Genomic DNA, 19,641 nt, shown 5'->3' on the forward strand with positions numbered 1-19,641 from the left:
CTTACGCCAGCTTCATTGATTAACTTACCACGCGCCCCTTTGCTTTATTCAGTGTGAGTCAGGGATGGTGTAGAGGCGAGAGTACTCACCTCTCACAAGTGTAGGCCGGGCTCGATTCTGGCCCGGTGCCATATGTGAGTTGAGTTTGTTGTTGGATCTTGACTTACTCCAAGGGTTTTCTTGGAGTCTCCAGTTTTCCTCCGTCGTGTGAATTCAAGATGTCCAAATTTCAATTCGAAAAGGATAAAGAAAACCAGCTAGGGTTGATTTATTTACTTACAGTGGAGTCAAGCTAGGAATTATCAGTCGTCTCCTTTTTCTTCTCAACCAAACTCTAATTTAAATGTTCTATAATTTTGAAGATCCTTTGAAAGATAGCATCATTTGAGCAATTTCAATTTAATTTTTTTTCACTGTCAGAATCGTATTGATAAGTTTATCAACTCCATTAAGAGAAAGTCCTGCTTTGAGATCTTTTCTGCCACTCTAGACTCAGGCACTCTGTTAAGCTTCCCGAAAATAGTAAACTTCGCTGTTTCTAGGTAAAGACTAAATCCACTACGGAACCCGCTGGATGATCGAGCAGGTACCCGTTCCTCGAGGGTCCCGAAACGTTTTCGCACCCGGAAAGCCAAAGCAAAATATCCAAGCTTATGATTACAGAACTGTTTATGAACAGAGGTTCCCATTATACAAGAAGTCTTTGGTGTATACACCTCTCTGTTTTTAGATACTGATAAATCAAAAATGGCTTTAAATTGCAGGCCCGAAAAGTTTTCGAGGCTTTCGAGAAACGGGCCATAGGTCCGGCGTTTAACTTTTGGAATGTTGGTTCTCTCTTTAATTGTGCTCTAATCCAGAAGACCCCTAATATTTGGGAACTTCTTCCATGTTCCTGGTATCTTGTTCAAAGTTCGCTTTATAGTAGTATTTCACGGGAAAACTTCGTTGTTATTTCTTGTTTGCCGTGCTTTCCTCGATCGTGCACACAAACTATTTACCTTTGAAGAGTTATTCATGATCTTCCTAACTAAAATAAACTTTTAATCTGGGGGTCACTATTTCAAATGCTGTAGTAACCAAAACAATTGTTCAGCTTAATAGCGGTCAAAGTAGAGATTATAGGTAATGTTAAGTCTTCATACGAGCCAAGTGGCCCATCAGGACGAATCTTATCCCTGCTTTTGTAGTATAAAGCGACTTGGAGTATTTCTACTCCTCCCTGGATGGGATGCTAGTTCATCGCAGGGTTACCCCCAGCATTAAATTCGCCAGTACCCATTCATACACCTGGGTGGAGAGAGGCACTGTGAGAGTAGTGCCTTGCACAGGAACAGAACACATTGTTCCAGGCCAGGGCTCGAACCCGGACCGTCGATCCCGAATCGAGCGCACTATTATAACCATGAGGCCACCGCGCCACCCACTTTTGTGACTGATTGTTAATTATTACAAACTTAAAGCTCTCACCTTGGTTAGTCTCCTCCGCAGCCGTTATTAGGGTCGTCACGCAACGCTTCTCCCACACTAAAGGCTGCTTAAACCCGAACCCCATTTTTTTCCCTTTGTTTACAGTTCACGTGAAAATTACAGAATGCACCAATCACGCGTTGCCTATTGTTAGCTCTGAAACCAATCACGTATCAATAGTTTGTCAATGACGTCAGTTTCCCCGCGTAAATTCATCGCCTCCTTAGCGAGATGTTGCGAGACATCCCAGAGATTTCCTATGGATCTAACTCAGAAGAAAATAGTCGAAAGTAGTTCTAGGTGCTTCATTTGTTCGTCGGCTTCCCTCAAGAATAACAAAATCTTCATTTTCGGTAAGAGTTTACTCGACATTGCTGAAGTCATCCGATCCTCGCTATCGGTAGACGTGAGTCGCCACTCAGAAAACAGCGCACAGTTCGTCTGTAGAGACAAATGCTACCAACGTTTGATAAAATTTAATCGGGCATCGGATAAGTTGAAGGAGCTAAAGAAAGAAATCGAAGAAGTCTTCCAGGCAAGAGAAAATCTCAGGGCAAAACGCCTACTACATCCAGATGAGAATGCCGACAGACGTGCCAAAAATACATCAACTTCATCACCTCGAGGAAAAGCATCCAAATCGCTGCGATTTGCCGATACCACTTGTACTTCTTCTGCCATCCACGAAGATTCGGATGCGTTGGGAACACCAATTTCTGCTGACAGAACGCCGCTGGGTTCCTGCTTATCACCGATTCAAAGTCATCCCTTTGGTCTGGTCTTACGCGCTTTTCCAAATGCACAACTGAACGGAAGTTCTCCCCTTCCAATGTTGACATCCACGCCGATTTCTGGCCATGGCTCTCGTGATACGAGTCAAATCAAAGTGTCCTTTAAGTATCCGAGTAAAAATGTGAACAAAACTTTATCACCGGCTTATCAGTCTGTTGGAAAGGCGTCGGCTTATGGCGTTCCATCGCAAATCGCGGGAACAATAATAAATTATCAACCACTACGACAACACAAGTGGAAGAGCTTGATAAATAGGAGATTTGCTAAAGCCGGTAGCCAGGTTCACAAAAAACACCTCTCCTATTTGAAACTATTTTTTCAATTGCCAACTTCTGATGATAATTCAACGTGGGGATTTTGAACGTGGAAGACACCAAAATAAAGGCTTCTTCGAGCGACGCCATGTTGGTTTCACTATCAGCAGCCGATAGAACACGAGTTGTGATTGGATAATTAGTCTTGGCGCGACCGCCTCAGGAATATGTGAGGGATGTTGTGATTGGCTAATCCGCGGAAACAAATGGGGTTCGGGTTTAAGCAGCCGTTAGTGGGGGAAAAGCGTTGCGTGACGACCCTAACAACGGCTGCGGAGGAGACTAAACCTTTGTGAGTTCGAGTGCGGACTGATTTGTCTTTAGCAGCGATGCAAGCGCGCATCAGCTCTTTTTTTTTTTCAGTCGCGTAACGGTGAATGTCCTTCTTTTAGTCTTCTCGAGAATTCAACCATCCAGTAAAATTTCTAAATCTCATTCGAAACTGTTACGAAACGGAAAAATGTAGCCTTTCGCAGTGACGGAACGGACAAAATCCAACCTATATGAGTCGTAGACTTTAAGGCGACCGACCTACATTACCATTAAGCGTACCGTTTCGTTTCCCACGTTGTTAAAGCTGATTAGTCAATGAGGGGACACTGCTTGGCTTGAATCAAACAGAAAGATTTTTTTCACTGGGTAACAAGATCACTTTACTACTGTTTTTAAAACAACACTGCAAGTTGTCGTTCAGTACCCTTTCAGGGAACTCCAAATCAACGATTTTTTGAGTTTGAATTTATTGTAAATATTGGATGCGTCCATAAATCTCGTGAACGGAGTAAGCGTTTGCAGTTGGCGACCATTCCTCCGCTGTTCATTACCACATAGTCAGTTTTAATTTCAGAATAATTAGATTGCTACGCTAGTGACGTACTGAAAACACTTCGCTGACGGGCGCAGATAAATTCAAAGTTAAAGTTTGCTCGGCGAATTAGTTTAACATCATTTAGGCCTTCGTAAAATGATCAGGATGAAGCCAAAGTATGATTATTTTCGTTCCATCTAGCAATTTCTTCGGAACATCTGAGATCATATACGCTATTTCAAAGAAACTTTCACAAGCCAAAAGTAAAATTTTTATTAGCTTTCTTGTCCGACCCACGTACGCTAACTTCCAGCCGTCAAAATCATTTTCAATACCAAAAAAAATATCAACATCATCGTCCCAAAGTCGTAACATCGACTTATCCTCGGTTAATCAACACGTTAAATCTATCGTCGAACAAGAACCCTCGTGTGTACGGTTCGAATGTAACCTGTCGGACCAGTAAGTGTAGTCTTATATGGTATTGTATATTAATACATATAGGCCGAGAAAGGAGACTCTTAATTGAAAGATAAGACCCTAGTATGCGGCATTTTAAATGAAAGTATTTAACTGGACCTTCTGTTAAAGAAGGAGAATAACCAAAGTGATGAGGAATTGAATGAAACATGACAGGGTACATGAGGCGTGCTGTGGCAGCGGGTGGTGTGGTAGCTTTTACTGCCAGACCCGCCCCCAAAACTGAACACGAAGAACAATAGTAAAGAGACGAAGATCAGTGCCCATATAAACTTGGCAAGGAACAGATTAAGTGATTGATAAGACACGTCTTTCATCACAAGTGGATAGAAGATTAACAGTGAGTGCATTGATATAGGTCAAGAAGTATTGAGCGAACGACGTTTTATGAATAACCTAGAAGTATCTCACTCCAAGCTCCATAATTCAAATATTAACTAGCTATCGATTAAGCAAGGGACTTGGCTTTTGTTTTCTGTTTTTGTTGTTGTCGTTGTTGTACGTACAATCTACTTAAGTGCCAAATGCGTCAAGTGGTGTCCATTTAACATTACGTGAGACATGACAGTCTCAAGATTCAGTAGCTAATTATCTGAAAACGATGAGATTATCTTCCTTCAGTAAGTCCTTAATTTATTCTGAACAGCCATCAAGTGTCAAGTGAACGAAGGATTACGTTAAAGGCGATCATTGAACTAAGGATATTGTGATGATAAACCTCGCCAAATTCTTAGAACTATAACATCTGATAATTACAACAAAGAATTGATTTTGCGCTTGAAGTCTATAAAAGTGGTCTGGTAGAAGCGTCAGAAAATTTTAACTCTCTAGAACTAAGTGACATATTCCTGTCAAAATGATATGACAAATTAATGTACTGGCAGGTCACGACGTGAAGGGCCTCAAAAAGCCAAACCCTTTATCTCCAAATCAAAGAAGGAAAGGAAATATTAGTTTTATGATTGTCCTTTCGATCATGTCAACACCTGTTGGTTTCGATAGGTCGATGGTATTGGAAAACTTCTTTTACTTACTCGAAGGCCCGTCCCGTCCCGGCATTCTCGGCTAACACCAATACTTGGCCAGCATTCATGCAAAAAACCGGTTAGAGTTAGGATTTGTAAGAGTGAGGCTACTAAAGGATTTAGACAACAACATTAATGTCCGTTACTCATTGTGCTAGGTAATCTTTCCGACCATGAGATTAATCAACCTACTCGCCTTTGCTCTACTTTTATTGCCCTACACGGCATCCCAAGAATTTTTCTTGTCCTCCAATTTTGGAGACAGTATTGGAAAGACAGGATACGCTGAGTGCCCTACAGGAGAACAATTCTTGTACCTTAAAGGCTTCGGATTGACGGGTACCAGCGACAACTTGAAAGACATTTCAAAAGGAAAATGCTGCCAGCCGCCGAACATGCATCAAAACTGGCCTTACACTTGCCACTCAGCAGACTGGCAGCTAAGCTTCAGCAGGTAACGTTATACAGGTCCTTTCGGTACCGTGATGTTAGATGGGTTGCACCTTTGTGCGATTATTCACTCGAGTCGGTTCAGATGCTTGATGACATGCAAGCATTTTTGCCACGACAACAAAACGGCAACAGCAACAACATCCTTTATTTAAAGATGATGCCGGAAAAAGTGAGGACGCGCTGGTGGAGGAGTGTTTCTATAAAAAAACAAACTAATAAAAAAACCCTCTTCTACCGTAATTGACGTAATCACATTATCATCAGTCTTAATTGTGCCATCGGTTGATAATGAAAGCATCATCATCTATTCTATCTGTGCGATAAATCCATAAAACTTAAGTCCTTTATGTTCCTTTTTTTACGGTTGACAAAGAACATGAGATAACTGAACTAAGCATAGGAGCGTTCTGTCTTCCAGTGAAAAGATCTTATCGGTCATAGTCGATTTTTTCATTGAAGTGAAGGCTGGGCCACATGCTCGCCTGGATTCTTTCTTCGAGGGTTCCATCGGGGGTCTAGTGACGAACTAAAGAGTATCCAATGGGCAGCCTGCTGCAAGCCTTCTCTTCATCCATACTCGTACCCAGACTGCTATGACCAGGATGCTGGACAGGAAAACCTGCGGCAGTGCAGAAGGGATGGCTTCCTATTGGTTGGATTGTACCGAGGAGCTGGAGAGCAATTGTCGAGCATCAAAAAGTTCAGGTGTTGCAAGATGCTTGAAAGTAAGTTGATACACCTTCACCAACTTTTATGTGTATTAGCCGGGCACGTAAAGAAGTACTGGAATAAGTAGAGTACTTGAAATAAGAAAAATGTCGATCAGCACAGTTCACCGTCCTTGTGTTACATAACGACTCTAACCTTTACCACAATAGCCTGGTACATGTATTTAAGGGAGTACTGGAAGTAGGTTATTTGAATAAAGAAACAAAATCGACCGGAATGTGGAGCATAGCTAAACATTCTTGGACTGCATCAGGGCTCCAACCTTAAATACTCGACATTCTGTCGGATTCGATTGCAATAAAACTTATGAAAAGCTCGGACACTGTCCCCAAACTGCTCGTATTTATTAGCGGTAAGTTTGCATTTCGTCTATTTACAGGTTCAAAGATTACTTGCCGATTGCTATCAACAATTAGCAATAATATGTATCGGCGTAACTTTTAGAAATAGCTTTGAGATAGTTTTCGTAATTTTTATTGTTAGGTGCAAGGGCGCGGACATCACTTGACCAAGCCAAATCGCGCATTATGGACGTAAGTTTAAATAACCTAGGAACACTAGCGCATGCTATGGGCTACGGCTGGACAGGAGGTTGCAGAACCAAATGGCCTGGGATGGACTTTAGAAGAGAAGGAGAATAATTGTGTGTAGTAATATCATAGCTGCAACATTGTGACAGATACACTGTATTAGATTATTAAGAAACGCCTATGATACATGTATTAACTAATTATTTAAAGTGTCTGTTAAGTTAATCAGTTTTTCTGAGAGGTAATTTACTCACCATGTTATGGTTTAGTTAAATAATTGCTTTTTTGGCTTGAAAATGATATTTATTATTCTTGGTTTATGTTGCTCTTAAATCAATTTTGTGATAACCTGCATTGGGCATGGCATAAATTAATATTTTGCCAACACGAAATGGAGAACTGGGTCTTAAGCAAAGTTGCAGGATTAGTATTTTCGTAGAAAGAAAGAGTTGAGAAATTTGTGACATTCTACCGACAGCCTTGCCATTCGCAACGTCCAATAAGGCTAATTTGTTCCCTAGTGTTGTTCAAATAGTGTTCTCTAATTTATAAATTATTTCAATCTGTTGTTTAAATGATTGCCTTATAACCCCATGTCCAGCTTGGGTGCATGTAGGATATTGACGTATTGTTTATCCATGTTGCTGTAAATTATCTTTAATTGATGTGTCAATCAAAACATATCTTGGATATGCTGGCTTTTTCTGGCAAATGTACCTATGCCTCAAAATCTTTGAGTGCGTTTGGTTGTGCAGTGCAGACAAAATACAAATACATAATATAACATACTCATAGCTTACTTATAATTCTTGGTATAATTTATTAATAGCAAAATTAATAAATTATATGGGATGGACTTTAGAATATGTAGTCCACAATCTCAGTCGAGAAAAAGAACAAATCACCTTGGAATTGAATAATAAAATTATTATCCGAAGCCTATGCAAGTATTCATGATCAGTAACAAAATATCATATTTATCGTTCATGCCAGAGGGATTTTGCTTATACTTATACTTTGAGATATGGTGCAAACTCTTTCAGCAGGAGGAGACTCCATACGAAAATGAAGATGGCTAACGATCTTTGGGGATCAAGTTAGAAAACAAAACTTTTTAACTTTTTACATGTGTATACTATTTTGGTATTTTTTGTGAGATTTCATTTGGTAGAGATTTGGGGACTGCGTATTTTGTAACCACTGCATTTCAGTCATACCCCACAACAACAAAAAATGTGTAAACATCTTTTGTGCGGGAGTCCCCATGTTAACTAAGAAAGAATATAATGATTAATAACGATGTCTTGTGACCAAAAAGCACAGAAGACAGTTCTGTTATGTGATCAACGTTTTTGGTGGCTCCCCTGATATCCTTGAAATCATGGCGGTATTTTCATCATCACACCATCTTACACCTCAGTCTGCTGATGTAATCCTATTTCGGGCTGAAACTATAAAATCGTTCGCAGTTTACCTCACATACATGTACATGTTGGATTATTTTCATTAGCAACAACATCCCAAAAAATTAATAACTGACGAGCTCCGCTTTTAGGCTTTGCTAAATCTATATATTAACTTTTTCTTCTATACAAATGTTTTTTTGCTCTTTTGTTTTGTGTATATGGTGATTATTAAAACTCAAACCAGAAGGCTAAACAAAATAGAGAAAACCTCACCGCAAAGTTACAAAACTCTAATCAAAATTGTATCTTTTCCTGGGTGAGCTTAATCGGGCTTTGAATAACCCGGCCCAGGAGCTACGCTTTTAGGCTGGCGTAAATTTATATATTATGTTTTTAACTAAACCGAATAAAATCTGTCCTCTCTCTAAATGGCAAAACTAGCCAAAAAGCAATCAAAACAAAACTAGCCGTTTCTCGCGTTTTTTTTCGCTGAAATTCAGTAAAATTTGGCAGACTGTTAGTAAATGTTTGACGTTAGTGGAAGCTCGTTTTTCAGGGAAATTTATGAGGAGTTTTTTGCAGCGGTAAAAGACATAAATTTGGAAAAATCGGAAAAAACGGCCTTTACAAACTATACTTTTTTCGTGTTTAAAATTCGTATCCCGCAGGGTGCGATGCGCTGTGAAAATTTGGAAGATTTCACCGCAGGAAATTTAAGAAAATCACAAATAAGGCCACAAAAAAAGCAAAAAAAAGAAAAAACCACATCTGTTTGGGCATTTATAATTCAAGACTAAGACCCAAAATTTTAACAGATATGATAGTAAAACACTATTTAAACATTGCTTATTACATGTAATAAGTTCGAGAGGACTGGGTGTAAAAACAAATACAAAAACTGCATCCAACACATAATACTTGCGCGCGCAACTCCATAAATGACTACCCTATGGAGCCACCTTGATTGCTAAGTCCAGTGTAGGGTGGAATTTATTGTACAGTATATTCTTGACTGAAATTCGATGGTACATATATATGTGGGTTATTATTGACCAAGCTTGCTCTGTCAAGATTGCTGGATTTTGACCAAGTTCTTGTTTTCGCTGTCTATGGACGAACAAGACGGAGTCGAGGTCCATAAATACGCAAAAACAGAAGGAGGCTAATATCTAGCCATCTTGACCTAACCAGCTCAGTCAATAAGGGATTTATTACTCGGGCCTCCGTAGGAAAGCCCGAGTCATAAAATGCAAGCGTTTTGGTCGCCAAAATGGGGGTCATGATCGCAAGCGTTCCATGCGCAGACCATGGAAACTGGGGACGGGAAACGCGACATTGCACGCTCTTCGTGACAGAATGCGGAGTTTTGCGAATAAAGTTTTGGCAAGAATCGCGCCTTATTCGTTCATCTCACATACAAAGATGTCGATCGTCTTCGGAAAGGGTCGGTACAAGAATTATATTGCTTGAAAGCCAGCCAGTTACGCAAAGTTCACGCTTGAAACGTTCTCGTGACATAACAGCTGAGCCGATCGCGGTATGAATTCAAACTACGACAACACTGACGAAAAATAGCAGCCAATGACTGAATGTGGCTACTGCTGTTATTATTTAGAACATTGCAGTAAACCAAGTCGTATTGCAATAAAACATGCGACTTGCTACTTGCACCAGGCAAAATGTCGATCTCCAAATTTGTCAAGATAAGACTTTTGGTAACTTGAATTGAATATCTTACGTCCAAGTTAGTTGGCTTTCTAGTAGGGTGCAGCAAATAAAAAATAACGTGTGATTTTGGAGGCAAATTGTACCGGAAATTAAACCGATTGTGCAGAAAATTGTACGGGATTGTTGACGAACCAATGTTCTTGCTAAGTCCTAAGGAAAATCTGCATTCTGATTGACGATAGTTTAGCCAGTAATTTCACTAGTAGTTCGAATATATTTAGCAGTCTTAGCAGTCGCTAATTCTTTTAGAAAACTGTGTCTGACTGCTAAAGAAAATCGTGTTGCGTGACAAAAACTAGATGTGTATGAAACCAAAATAAATAGCAAAACAGAATGCCACATCTTCCCTTATAAATGAGATTCCTTTTTAAAAATACTTCTGCCTTGATTCAATAAAAATATGTAGCTTGAACATTTCTTCATAAATTGCGTTAAGGGTCGCAAATTCTTGGAAATTATCCGCAAAATACACAACTTGAAAGTTTATGCAAATTATGCGCAATGCAATTTGCACCTTGTCATAGGGCTGCTGTTTTCGCGAAGGAGTATATACATTAGCCCTCCAAAGGAGACATGACTCTTGAAAAGGGTTTAAGATCGCAACACGGCAAAGATGTTCAGCTGCACAATTTACTCGGATCGCCACGACCAGTAAACGAACTTCGTACAATTTCTGCTAGCATGTAAAATGTAATCGCCACAAGTTGTTAAAAGACCCGGAAAGTTCTTTGCAAACAAGTTCTCCATAAAAGCGCAGACAGCTGTGCTTCATTCTTGAAGCAAAATGGTTTAAACTCACAACTTGCGACGTACATTGGGACTCAAGACTATGGATCAGAAAGTATTTATAAGGCTCTCTCAAAGGGACTAAAGAGAACCTTAAAGATTGAAAGAAACCAGAGGTACTTGGCTAGAATTTCGGTACTGATGAACAATGAAGTTTCACTCGCATTATCGGCCAAGGGAGAATAACAAAATGCATATAAATTAGTTTGCACTTAGTTCAATGATTTTTTTTTTTCAGAACAATTCTCCACGGAACCATTCTAGTCGTGATAGCTCTGTAACTTAGCTCGGTGTTGCACAAAAGTTTGGGGTAGGGGGTAAAGGGAATTTCGTGATTCGGGAATAGCTTAATTTTTTCCCCGTGGAATCAGTTGCCGACAAACCGTTATTTTCCAAAACAATTCAGTTGTGAAAGGTCCAACTTATTTTGTGTGAAAGGTGATCTTGCGCCTCCCCCCCCCCCCCTCCCACCCTTGACTTCACCACCCTCTTTTGTGGGTGTTTAAAGTTTCTGTAAACTAAAAGTTAGGGGTTAAAACGAGGAAGCCATCGGCGTCTAAGGAAGAGCTCCCCTGACTAACCCATTTAACTTTTGGGTTTAAGTTCAGTTGTGAAAAACAACGAAATACTACTTTCATTTTTCCCACACGTTTATTTGTCATTTCAACTCTTTAATAATAAGCCCCACAGATTTTCAACTAGAAATCTTTCATACAGCCAATGATGCGACCGTGCTAACCATCACCCCCTAACTAAACTTACTACACAATACAGCCTGTTACTTCTTAACACCGGTTATGCGAGCGAGTGAGGCAAGCATGCTTGTTTTACATGCAAGTTTCGCTTTCTTTCAGGACATGAATCTCCAAGGTAGCTTGACCAGAGCTGGACATAGAGCCGCAAAATTTTAGACCAGAACCGAGGGATCTCTCATGCCAACCATTTGCCTTGAAGGGGTTTGCGTCATAATACAAATCTACGTAATGATCATAGTCGGCGTCTTGGTTTCCAGAGTATAGCTTAGCATTCCACCAGTTCTGGTAGAAGTTATAATCAAACGGGACAGACCACATCACAGCAAGTGTTTTGCCGATGCTTGGAATGTAGTAGGCCAGGACTCCGACAACTCCCGTTGCGACCGGTCCAGTGGTCTTGCGAGGCCCGTAAAGTACGGCATACCCTGTGGAAATAGAAAAGAAAAAAAAAAAGAAAAAAGAAACGGAGAAACAGAGAAACAATTAAAATGATTGATCTCGGCTCTCGCAAAATATCATGATTTGTTAGTGGCGAGCAGATCAATTATTTGCCGAAGCCGAAGACAGAGGAAAATAATTCTTCTGCGAGACACTGACGAATCACGATATTTAACGATAACCGAGCTCAATAACTGTTCTTGAAAATGTTCTTGGGCGCTTTGTTGACAACGGTGTTGATTTTCTTCTTAATTATTAATCTCGGTCCTATTTCAGAGGCTCCAATATAATTCTGAAAAATGGGGATATCACTTGAAAAATCATGTAACAAAACAAGCATGGCGCGAAAAGGTGAAGAACAAAAAACAACAACAAAAAAAAAAGGTGAAAAAAAAAACCTAAACAGAAATAAAAATGTAATGTAAATGTCAAGATTATTTATAGTGGTCATTCACTTAGCTATACAAGCAGTAAGCTTAGCTATTTTACAGGCATGCCACTGAAACAAAGGAAACAAATGTTTCAAATAAACGTAGCATAGTTCAAAATCCCAACTGGCAGAAGGCAGACCAGTTGGCTATTTACAAACCGTTACCAAGAATTTGAACTGAGGGATACCGAGAAACAAATCCCGCTAGTGACAGATGGAGGCCTTGAACCCGAGACCTCCAGATTACAACACCAGCGCCCTAAACCACTCCGCCACGCTGCCTCCTTTGATGCCTAGCAAGGTGAAACGGTCATGTTGGTCATATTGTGTTGGTCAAGTTCAAGCATGATAACTACTATACTAGCGAGCCCCTGTAAATGCTAAATTCACTTTTTACCATCAGAAACAGAATAGGGCAGGTTTTCATCTGCAGTGCCAGAAAAAAAGTAGGTAGAACCTTCTTGCCACCTAAATCCACTTTCGTTGTCAACGCCAACGGCGCATTTGCGGTTTACGTTAGCGAGGACATCTAGGAGGTTTTGCAGCAGGCCGATTGTAAGCTCGGCACCTGCAATAATAGTTCCTGCAGCAACTGAAATTAAATGAGCAAGTAAGTGAGATCTTAATAAAACCCCTGCACAGTCTGTATCAACCGAAATCTTGTTAAAACCTTACCAGAAGTGGAAGCGATCTAAGGAGGCATATAGAAGACGTCTGGTAAGGTTTTGTAAAAATCAACGAATCAAATATCTCGACTTGTTACTTGTATGGTCCGCATAACGCTCTCCACCGGACAATTAACAATTATTCCACGAGGGCGCGCTCGATATGAGATGGTAAATAGCCAACGAGGCCCGTAGGGCCTCGTTGGCTACGATTACCTCATATCCAAAAAGCGAGACTGGATTAATTGTTGTTTTAAAAACGTCCCTAAAAAATTTGAAGACTAGGCCCACAAGAATCACGCGTTTGCATACCATATTTTTAGAGCATGGTATAATGGCTTATGACCCATGATGGCTAAGCCAATGAAAACTCTTAAATTGTATTATCCATTAGACAGTGGGGATTTATCCGGAGGAGGGCGTTATCCACCTTTCGAACAAATCTTGCCTGGCCCTTTCTCTGTCACGCAACTTTGCGCTTTCGGAAGAGGGAATCTCTTTGGAAAGCGTAGCGTTGCGGGACAGATAGAGAGTCACAACTTGTATAGTTACTCTTTTATTGACAAACTATTACCGCAGGGGGAGGGGGGACTCTCAAGATAAGCTATGTGGGTTTGTACCGCTGTGAAGGGAATAGTTTTCAAGCAATTTAGTCTGGGATAAATAGTTTTGGTCTAGAGTAGGCTATAATTTAACTGACAAGTGGCCAGTATAAATAATTTAGTCTAGAACAGAGTTATTTACCCTGGGTTCGACAATGGAAATTAAAACTCGAAAGTGACTTTGCAAGATTTTGGCTTAGTTAACGTATGTTGGGCTGCGATAGTGATAAAGTTTCAGCATGGAAAATAGCTAGTCTAGGATAGAGTACGGGTTTTGGGTACCTTGTCCAGAATAGGGTCGCAAAATCAAGCTGATCATGGTCTAGTATAGGGTAAGGGTTTCAGTGTCCCCACGGCACACCCCTACCCAGGCGGGCAAACCATATCTAGCTAATGTCAGACTACTTGGTAAACTATCAGCTCTTGATTTTAACGAGTTGGTGCAAGCCCTTGCCATCCTTAGAGGGCTAACCTAGCTGGAGGTGCAACTTCCTATGTTTTCATTTGTTTGGTTGTTGTTGTTGCCTTTTTTCTTTTTTCTTTTTTGTTTTTTTCTGCGACCGTCTCTAACTAGGCTTTACAACTATCGAGACAATTCATTTCATGTGTCAGTCCACTAACTACAATTACGAAAGATCATTTACTTCTGGCCGCGCGCTTTTCGCTGTCTAGGTTTTCCAAGTCCATCGGCTCCTGCGGTATAGCTTCAGCGTTATGAGATCGCTTTAAAAGGGCCCTCAGTTCCTATGTAGCAGAAAGTAAAACAGTCAGCTCATTCAGTTGGTTTTCATTCTTCATCTCTTCTTTTGTTATCAGCCGATTTTAGAACTACCTTACATAACTGTAGCATCAATAGCGTGGCCGAATATCTCCCATAGAAAATGCAGCCAATCGGAATACAGGAAACCCGTTGAATATTCGACGGTATTGCATCAACCTTCCCATCATGCAACGCGCATACGTCACATTGATTGCGTTGGCCAGTGCATTTCTATGGTGTGGTATAAAATAGTTATGCAACGCCCTCTCGTGGTATACCATGGAATATTCCACTTATCACTTGTATTATCTTGGAATACACGCTCGCCTGAAAATGTGGGGTGTATACCGAGGAACGGGTAGGATATTCCGTGATATCCACTACCTCTAAACTGGTAACGCTTAAACACAGATAACGAGAAGCTAAATTTCACACGCTTTCAACAATCGATCACTTACTAAAGTCATGTGCCAAATGTATCAAATATTGTGAAAAGTTACTTTTTTAAAACAGTGAAAAAAATGAAGTAATATGGGACATTACCAACAGAAAAGTAAATTTAATGTGTTAAATAATTATTACTCCTTTCATAGTGTCAAAGAAAGCATGTTTTTGACCCAGCAGTAATCAGATCATGTGATCTGCGGTTAGTAGTTTCGCAACGATTGAATTAATGAAGCGAAAAGTAAGAAAATTCTATTTCCAAAATAAAAACTTACATTAATATCTTTTTACCTGGCGATTGGGAACCATTTCAGGAAAGTGGGCCAGACCAACATCTGCTAACAATGCCTCAGCTCCCCGCTTTGTAAGGAAAAAAAAGCTAAAACGTTAGAACAAGAATCAGCAATGTTTCAAAAATGCCCCTTCACACATTTTTATTACCAGTAAAAGTTATCACCTTGGTTTTGGGCATTTCTTCTAGTACCTATGTGGAGAAAAATATATCCAAGGGCTTAGCGGTTATTGTTTAGCATCTGACCCATGCAAAAAGTTTTTTTCCCTTTATAAAATGTTAAAAATATAAATAAAATCCTTCTAAAGGTACATTTGTGTATTTCAATGAAATTGTGGCCGTTGCAATTTGACTTTCTTGCAAAAGTGTGTCACAGCATAAATGCCAGATTCTAAAAAGCACCTCGATTTGTTAAAGCTAATGTTCATGCTCTTTCACGTTTTACATGATTGTGTTAAAATTATAACTTCATTCATGGCGTAAAACGGACCAAATATACCATGGACATTTTAAGAGAGACGCCATTTAGGGTTGCGAACATAAAGTTTGATGAAAGGCAATAACACAGGTCATTCTTTTTTTTTTTTGTACCTCTCCATTTGGATCGTTTGCTTTGATCGGCGCAGATCCAAAGGTAGTAGTAGTAACCGAAACGATTAACAGCAAGGAGAAGATAAAACTGAGGTGGTCCATGTTCAACCTAGAAAACAATAATTATAACCAAAAACATTCATTACCAATGACAAGAAAACTTCTCGCGTCTGAAGTCTGTGGTGGGTTAGTTGGGTTCAGTGATTCTAAAAATCTATCTATAATAATTATAGCATGGAATAAACAAACAGTACGTGGAGGAACATTATCCTGTGTATTCTAAGGTTTTGGTATGAATAATTCAAATTTGTAACTTACATTTGCAGGAGCGTGGGCGCTTTACGTAAACAAATCTGTGCTATACTTGGCAAGGGATGAGAAGATGGTATGATGCATTTTCCGCTTGGTTAATTTTTTTCGTCCGTAATTAGGTAGAGAGTTATTATGTTGCGTCTGAAAGGTCTGTGATGGGTCAGTTGGGTTCAGTGATTCCCAAAGGAAAACACCGTTTCGGATCAAAAATCGCTGAGAGGGTTGTAAATGCGAGAGAAAGCTCACATCTCGATTGTTCTCTAATTTATGTTTTGTAGAGTTTAAAGCGCCAATTCATAATTCACAATTATTCCCTAAAATATCTGCACATGCAGAAAGCATGTTGCTCTCACAAACAGACTTCCCGAAAGTTGCTTTCGGGAAGCAAGCTGATGCTTGTTAAAAAAAATCAATTTAGAGACAAAAAATATACAAGAAAAAAAAAACTGAGCTACTGTTTTCCACGCTCTACATGTATCTGTTTCTTCACGACCTGATAAGCTTCTATGTGAAATCGCTTTGTTACATCTACCATGGAACCCCGCCGCATCCAAGAGAGTTCCATTTTTTCTATTTCGTCGCTAAATTTTGTCTTTGTTTCTATTCGGTCAAAATATTTCTAGCCTCGTTCCGTTCCGTTTCTGCACTTAGTAGCTCATTTTTGCGTACTTTTTTTGCATACTTACGGTGCAAGGTGTTTTCTCAAAATGACATTTTCTGTTTCTACATCGATGAAAGAGAACTAGAAAGGGAGTTGAGGAAAATTACGTGACTGAATTCATGAACAGAGTTGGAAGTTTGCTTGCTAGTTTTCTATATATTAAAGACTCACAAAAATAAACTGTTGTTTAACATAGCTATTTCGTATTGCCCACTTAAAGTTACGTGAGGTTTTGGCGTCTCGCGATGCTGCTTTACCGTAGTTTCCAATCTGTAGTAACCTCATCTTGTCAAAAAATACAGTCTCCACGTTTAAAGACGAGAGCAATTCAGTCGAAATTGCACCTTCACTGTGTGTGACTAATCAAACTTCCCTTTATAGTGGAGGTTTTCAATACAACTTGTAGATAGCGAAGAATTAAGTTCTTTGCTTAACCTTACTGAGTTTTACTTGAGGATAACGAATATGGTTTTGAGAACAAAATATCCTAATGCATATCAAGGTGTATAGTGCCAGCTTACTTTATCAAGAGGAACTTCAAATAGGAGATACAAACCTACTGTTTGTCTTGCTCACTCTGTACTTTGATGAAATTTTTCAGCAGCAGGTAAGATCGTCTTTTCTAGAAACGTTTCCGAAAAGAATGAGAGCCCGTATTTTCTGTGCTTGCTTTTCAACGGTCCTAATTAGACGGGAAACTGACAGGTACCAATAGTCAAATTCCTTAATAACGTGCGGATGATACCTGGCAGACAAATTGTTTCCAAAATGGTTTTCAAACAGCGGGACGCCTAGAGATATTTTTCCAGTGGTGGGAGAGCTTTCGGTGTTCAGTAGCTACTTATATAATCTAAATGCGCTAGAAAACTACTGATTATTTGTTACTGGTAATCCAACTTAAACTTGATCAGAAAGGAAACATTTGTATTTGGTTACCAAGGAAATCATGTCTTCTGTTCAAAATCACCGATGATATGAAAGATGAGATAAACAAAGAATACGTGCAGGCAGAATTACCTTTGTGTTTATTCTGAGAGACTTCCTTTAATTTATTTGTTTTTGCGAACAGTTATGCCAAGTCAACTATACTTGCGGTTCTTGTCATCGTTTGGTCGAAATTAAATACTTAAGGTGCAGCTTAGTTTACAGCTTTCTTTGAAAACTGAGCAGAACTACCGCCCGAAGTAGACTTTGCAAACAGCGCATGACTATTTCCATTTCTTAAGGGTAGGAAAAGTTTTTGATGATAACATTTTCTGACTGAAGTTTTTTGATTAAAATAGAAAGCTTAGAATATGCATATATCTCTGATCATTTTTCGTACACCTAAAGTTAAGCATTTATAGTTCAAGAGCCATTCCCACACTAAAGAATTCTGGATTGTGGTCAATGTTCTCAACGAAATCCACCTTAAAAATACACGGTTTGAAACAAAGGAGAACAAAACCTTTTTTAAGTGCGTAGAAACATGCAGAGATGTTTGCTGTTACCAGGACATCAATGCATCTCTTAAGCATACCTTACATGAAACTCGAGTTGAAAATGAGATAGATACGTCGTGCGATATGAAATATTTCGGTAAACAAGAAAAACAATTAATAGCTGCCGACAAACGTATTTGCAAATATCTTTAAGTAGTTATGATATTATCAATTTAGAAAAATACTGCGAAACGTCCGATGAAAAACATTGATTTTAAACAAAAGACGTCACGTATTTTATAGTAGAGAATCCAGTGGAGACTTTTTACTTGAACTTAAATAATTGGTTTGCTGATAATTCTTTGTTCCCTTTGCAATGTAATACGTACAAGGCATAGAAGAATGGTTTTTCAATATAATTTAGCTATAAAACGTTAGCAACATTATCTTCGTATAAATTCTGGGAGACGTTCGTAAATTTATTTGTTTTCCCGGACAGTTATGCCAAGTCCTCTATACTTGCGGTTGCTGTCATCTTTTCTTTGAGGTTCAACACTTTAGGTGCAGTTTCAGTTTACAGCTCTATTTGAAAACTGAAACGAACTTCCGCCCGCAGTAGACTTTACAAGAGGCGTTTGTCTGGCGGTTCTTGTCGTCTTTTGTTCGAAATTAAACACTTTAGGTGCAGTTTTAGTTTACAGCATTATTTGAAAACTCAACGAAACTTCCGCCCTTTGTAGACTTTGCAAATAGCGCATGACTAGGAACATTTTTCTAGGGTAGGAAAGGGCTTTTGGTGCTAATATTTATTCGCTGAACTTTTTTTGACCAAAATAAGAAAGCTAAGAAAAGGTAGATTAAAAAATTGCTCTCAGATCATTTTTCATGCTCCTAAAGTTAGGCAGATACAGTTCGAACATCAAAATTTCTGGTTTGTGACCAATGTTGTAAATAAAAACCGCCTCCAAAATATATGATTTAAAACAGTGGGGAACAAAACCTTTTTGTTAAGTAGGAAGGACCGTGCAGGTTTGTCGGCTGTCACCAAGAACATAAAATCTATCTGTTAACGACGCCTTCGATTAATGTCAAGTTAGAAATAAGATAAATATGTCGTACGATATGACATATTTTGGTAAACAAGAAAAACAATTAATAGCTGCCGACAAAGCTATTTGCAAATATCTCTAAATAATTATGATATTAGCAATTTAGGAAAATACAGCGAAAAGCCCGATCAAAAAGCTTTATTTTAAACAAAACACGACACGTATTTTTTAGTGGGGAATCCAGTGAGGAGTTTTTACTTGAACTTGAATAATTCGTTTGCTGATATTTGTTTGTTCTCCTTGTAATGTGATAATTACAAGGTATAGAAGAATGGTTTTTTAATATACAGTCCGGGATCGTTATCAGATTTGATAACCTCGACCAAAACAAACCATAAACCAATCGCTGCACAAGTTTTCGTTCACGTGACATTATTTGGTAGCAACAGTGTATAATTCAATATGACGGTCGACGGGGCGCTGCGATGAAAGGAGTTACTTTTTTCACAACATCACAATGCAATTTCATTTAATTGTAATTGTATGTTTGCTTCACAATAGGTTACTGGATTATGGAATAGAAACAGAGATGTATGGAAGAAAACTGTCTTTGTCCAAAAGCTACAGCGAAAAGTTTCATTTTCAGATAGACACCTTATAATATTTGTTCCGAGTAAAAACACACGAAGGTAGACAACAG

The 19,641-nt window shown here is 39.2% G+C and overlaps 1 protein-coding gene across 2 annotated transcripts; it reads right to left on the reverse strand.

Annotated features, from left to right (window-relative positions):
• Positions 1–11,153: 11,153 nt before the first annotated feature.
• Positions 11,154–17,279, reverse strand: LOC149096260 (DELTA-actitoxin-Afr1c-like). 2 transcript variants are annotated; one of them, XM_089281363.1, is made up of 7 exons: positions 17,028–17,279; positions 15,499–15,607; positions 15,073–15,099; positions 14,907–14,975; positions 14,056–14,155; positions 12,542–12,736; positions 11,154–11,701 (listed from the first exon to the last, which is right to left on the reverse strand). In XM_089281363.1, exons 2-7 carry the CDS (start codon positions 15,598–15,600, stop codon positions 11,349–11,351), a joined length of 846 nt encoding a protein of 281 aa, XP_089137489.1. In that variant the 5' UTR covers positions 15,601–15,607; positions 17,028–17,279; the 3' UTR covers positions 11,154–11,348. The 2 variants fall into 2 exon arrangements, with proteins under 2 accessions (XP_089137489.1, XP_089137490.1); XM_089281364.1 differs by lacking the exon at positions 15,073–15,099 and having other exon boundaries at positions 17,028–17,173.
• Positions 17,280–19,641: the final 2,362 nt, after the last annotated feature.

Source organism: Orbicella faveolata, unplaced genomic scaffold, assembly GCF_042242905.1.
Source record: "Orbicella faveolata isolate gen_17 unplaced genomic scaffold, um_ofav_v1 contig_48, whole genome shotgun sequence".
Classification (NCBI taxonomy): domain Eukaryota; kingdom Metazoa; phylum Cnidaria; class Anthozoa; order Scleractinia; family Merulinidae; genus Orbicella; species Orbicella faveolata.

Bases quoted from the DNA above. Each gene is read 5' to 3' on its own strand.
- LOC149096260 (XM_089281363.1), bottom strand. From the start codon at position 15,600: ATGGACCACCTCAGTTTTATCTTCTCCTTGCTGTTAATCGTTTCGGTT. The intron at 15,100-15,498 runs GTACAAAAAAAA...TTCTCCACATAG, and splicing joins CAAACGATCCAAATGGAGAG to GTACTAGAAGAAATGCCCAA. The intron at 14,156-14,906 runs GTAAAAAGATAT...TCTGCTACATAG, and splicing joins AAATGGTTCCCAATCGCCAG to GAACTGAGGGCCCTTTTAAA.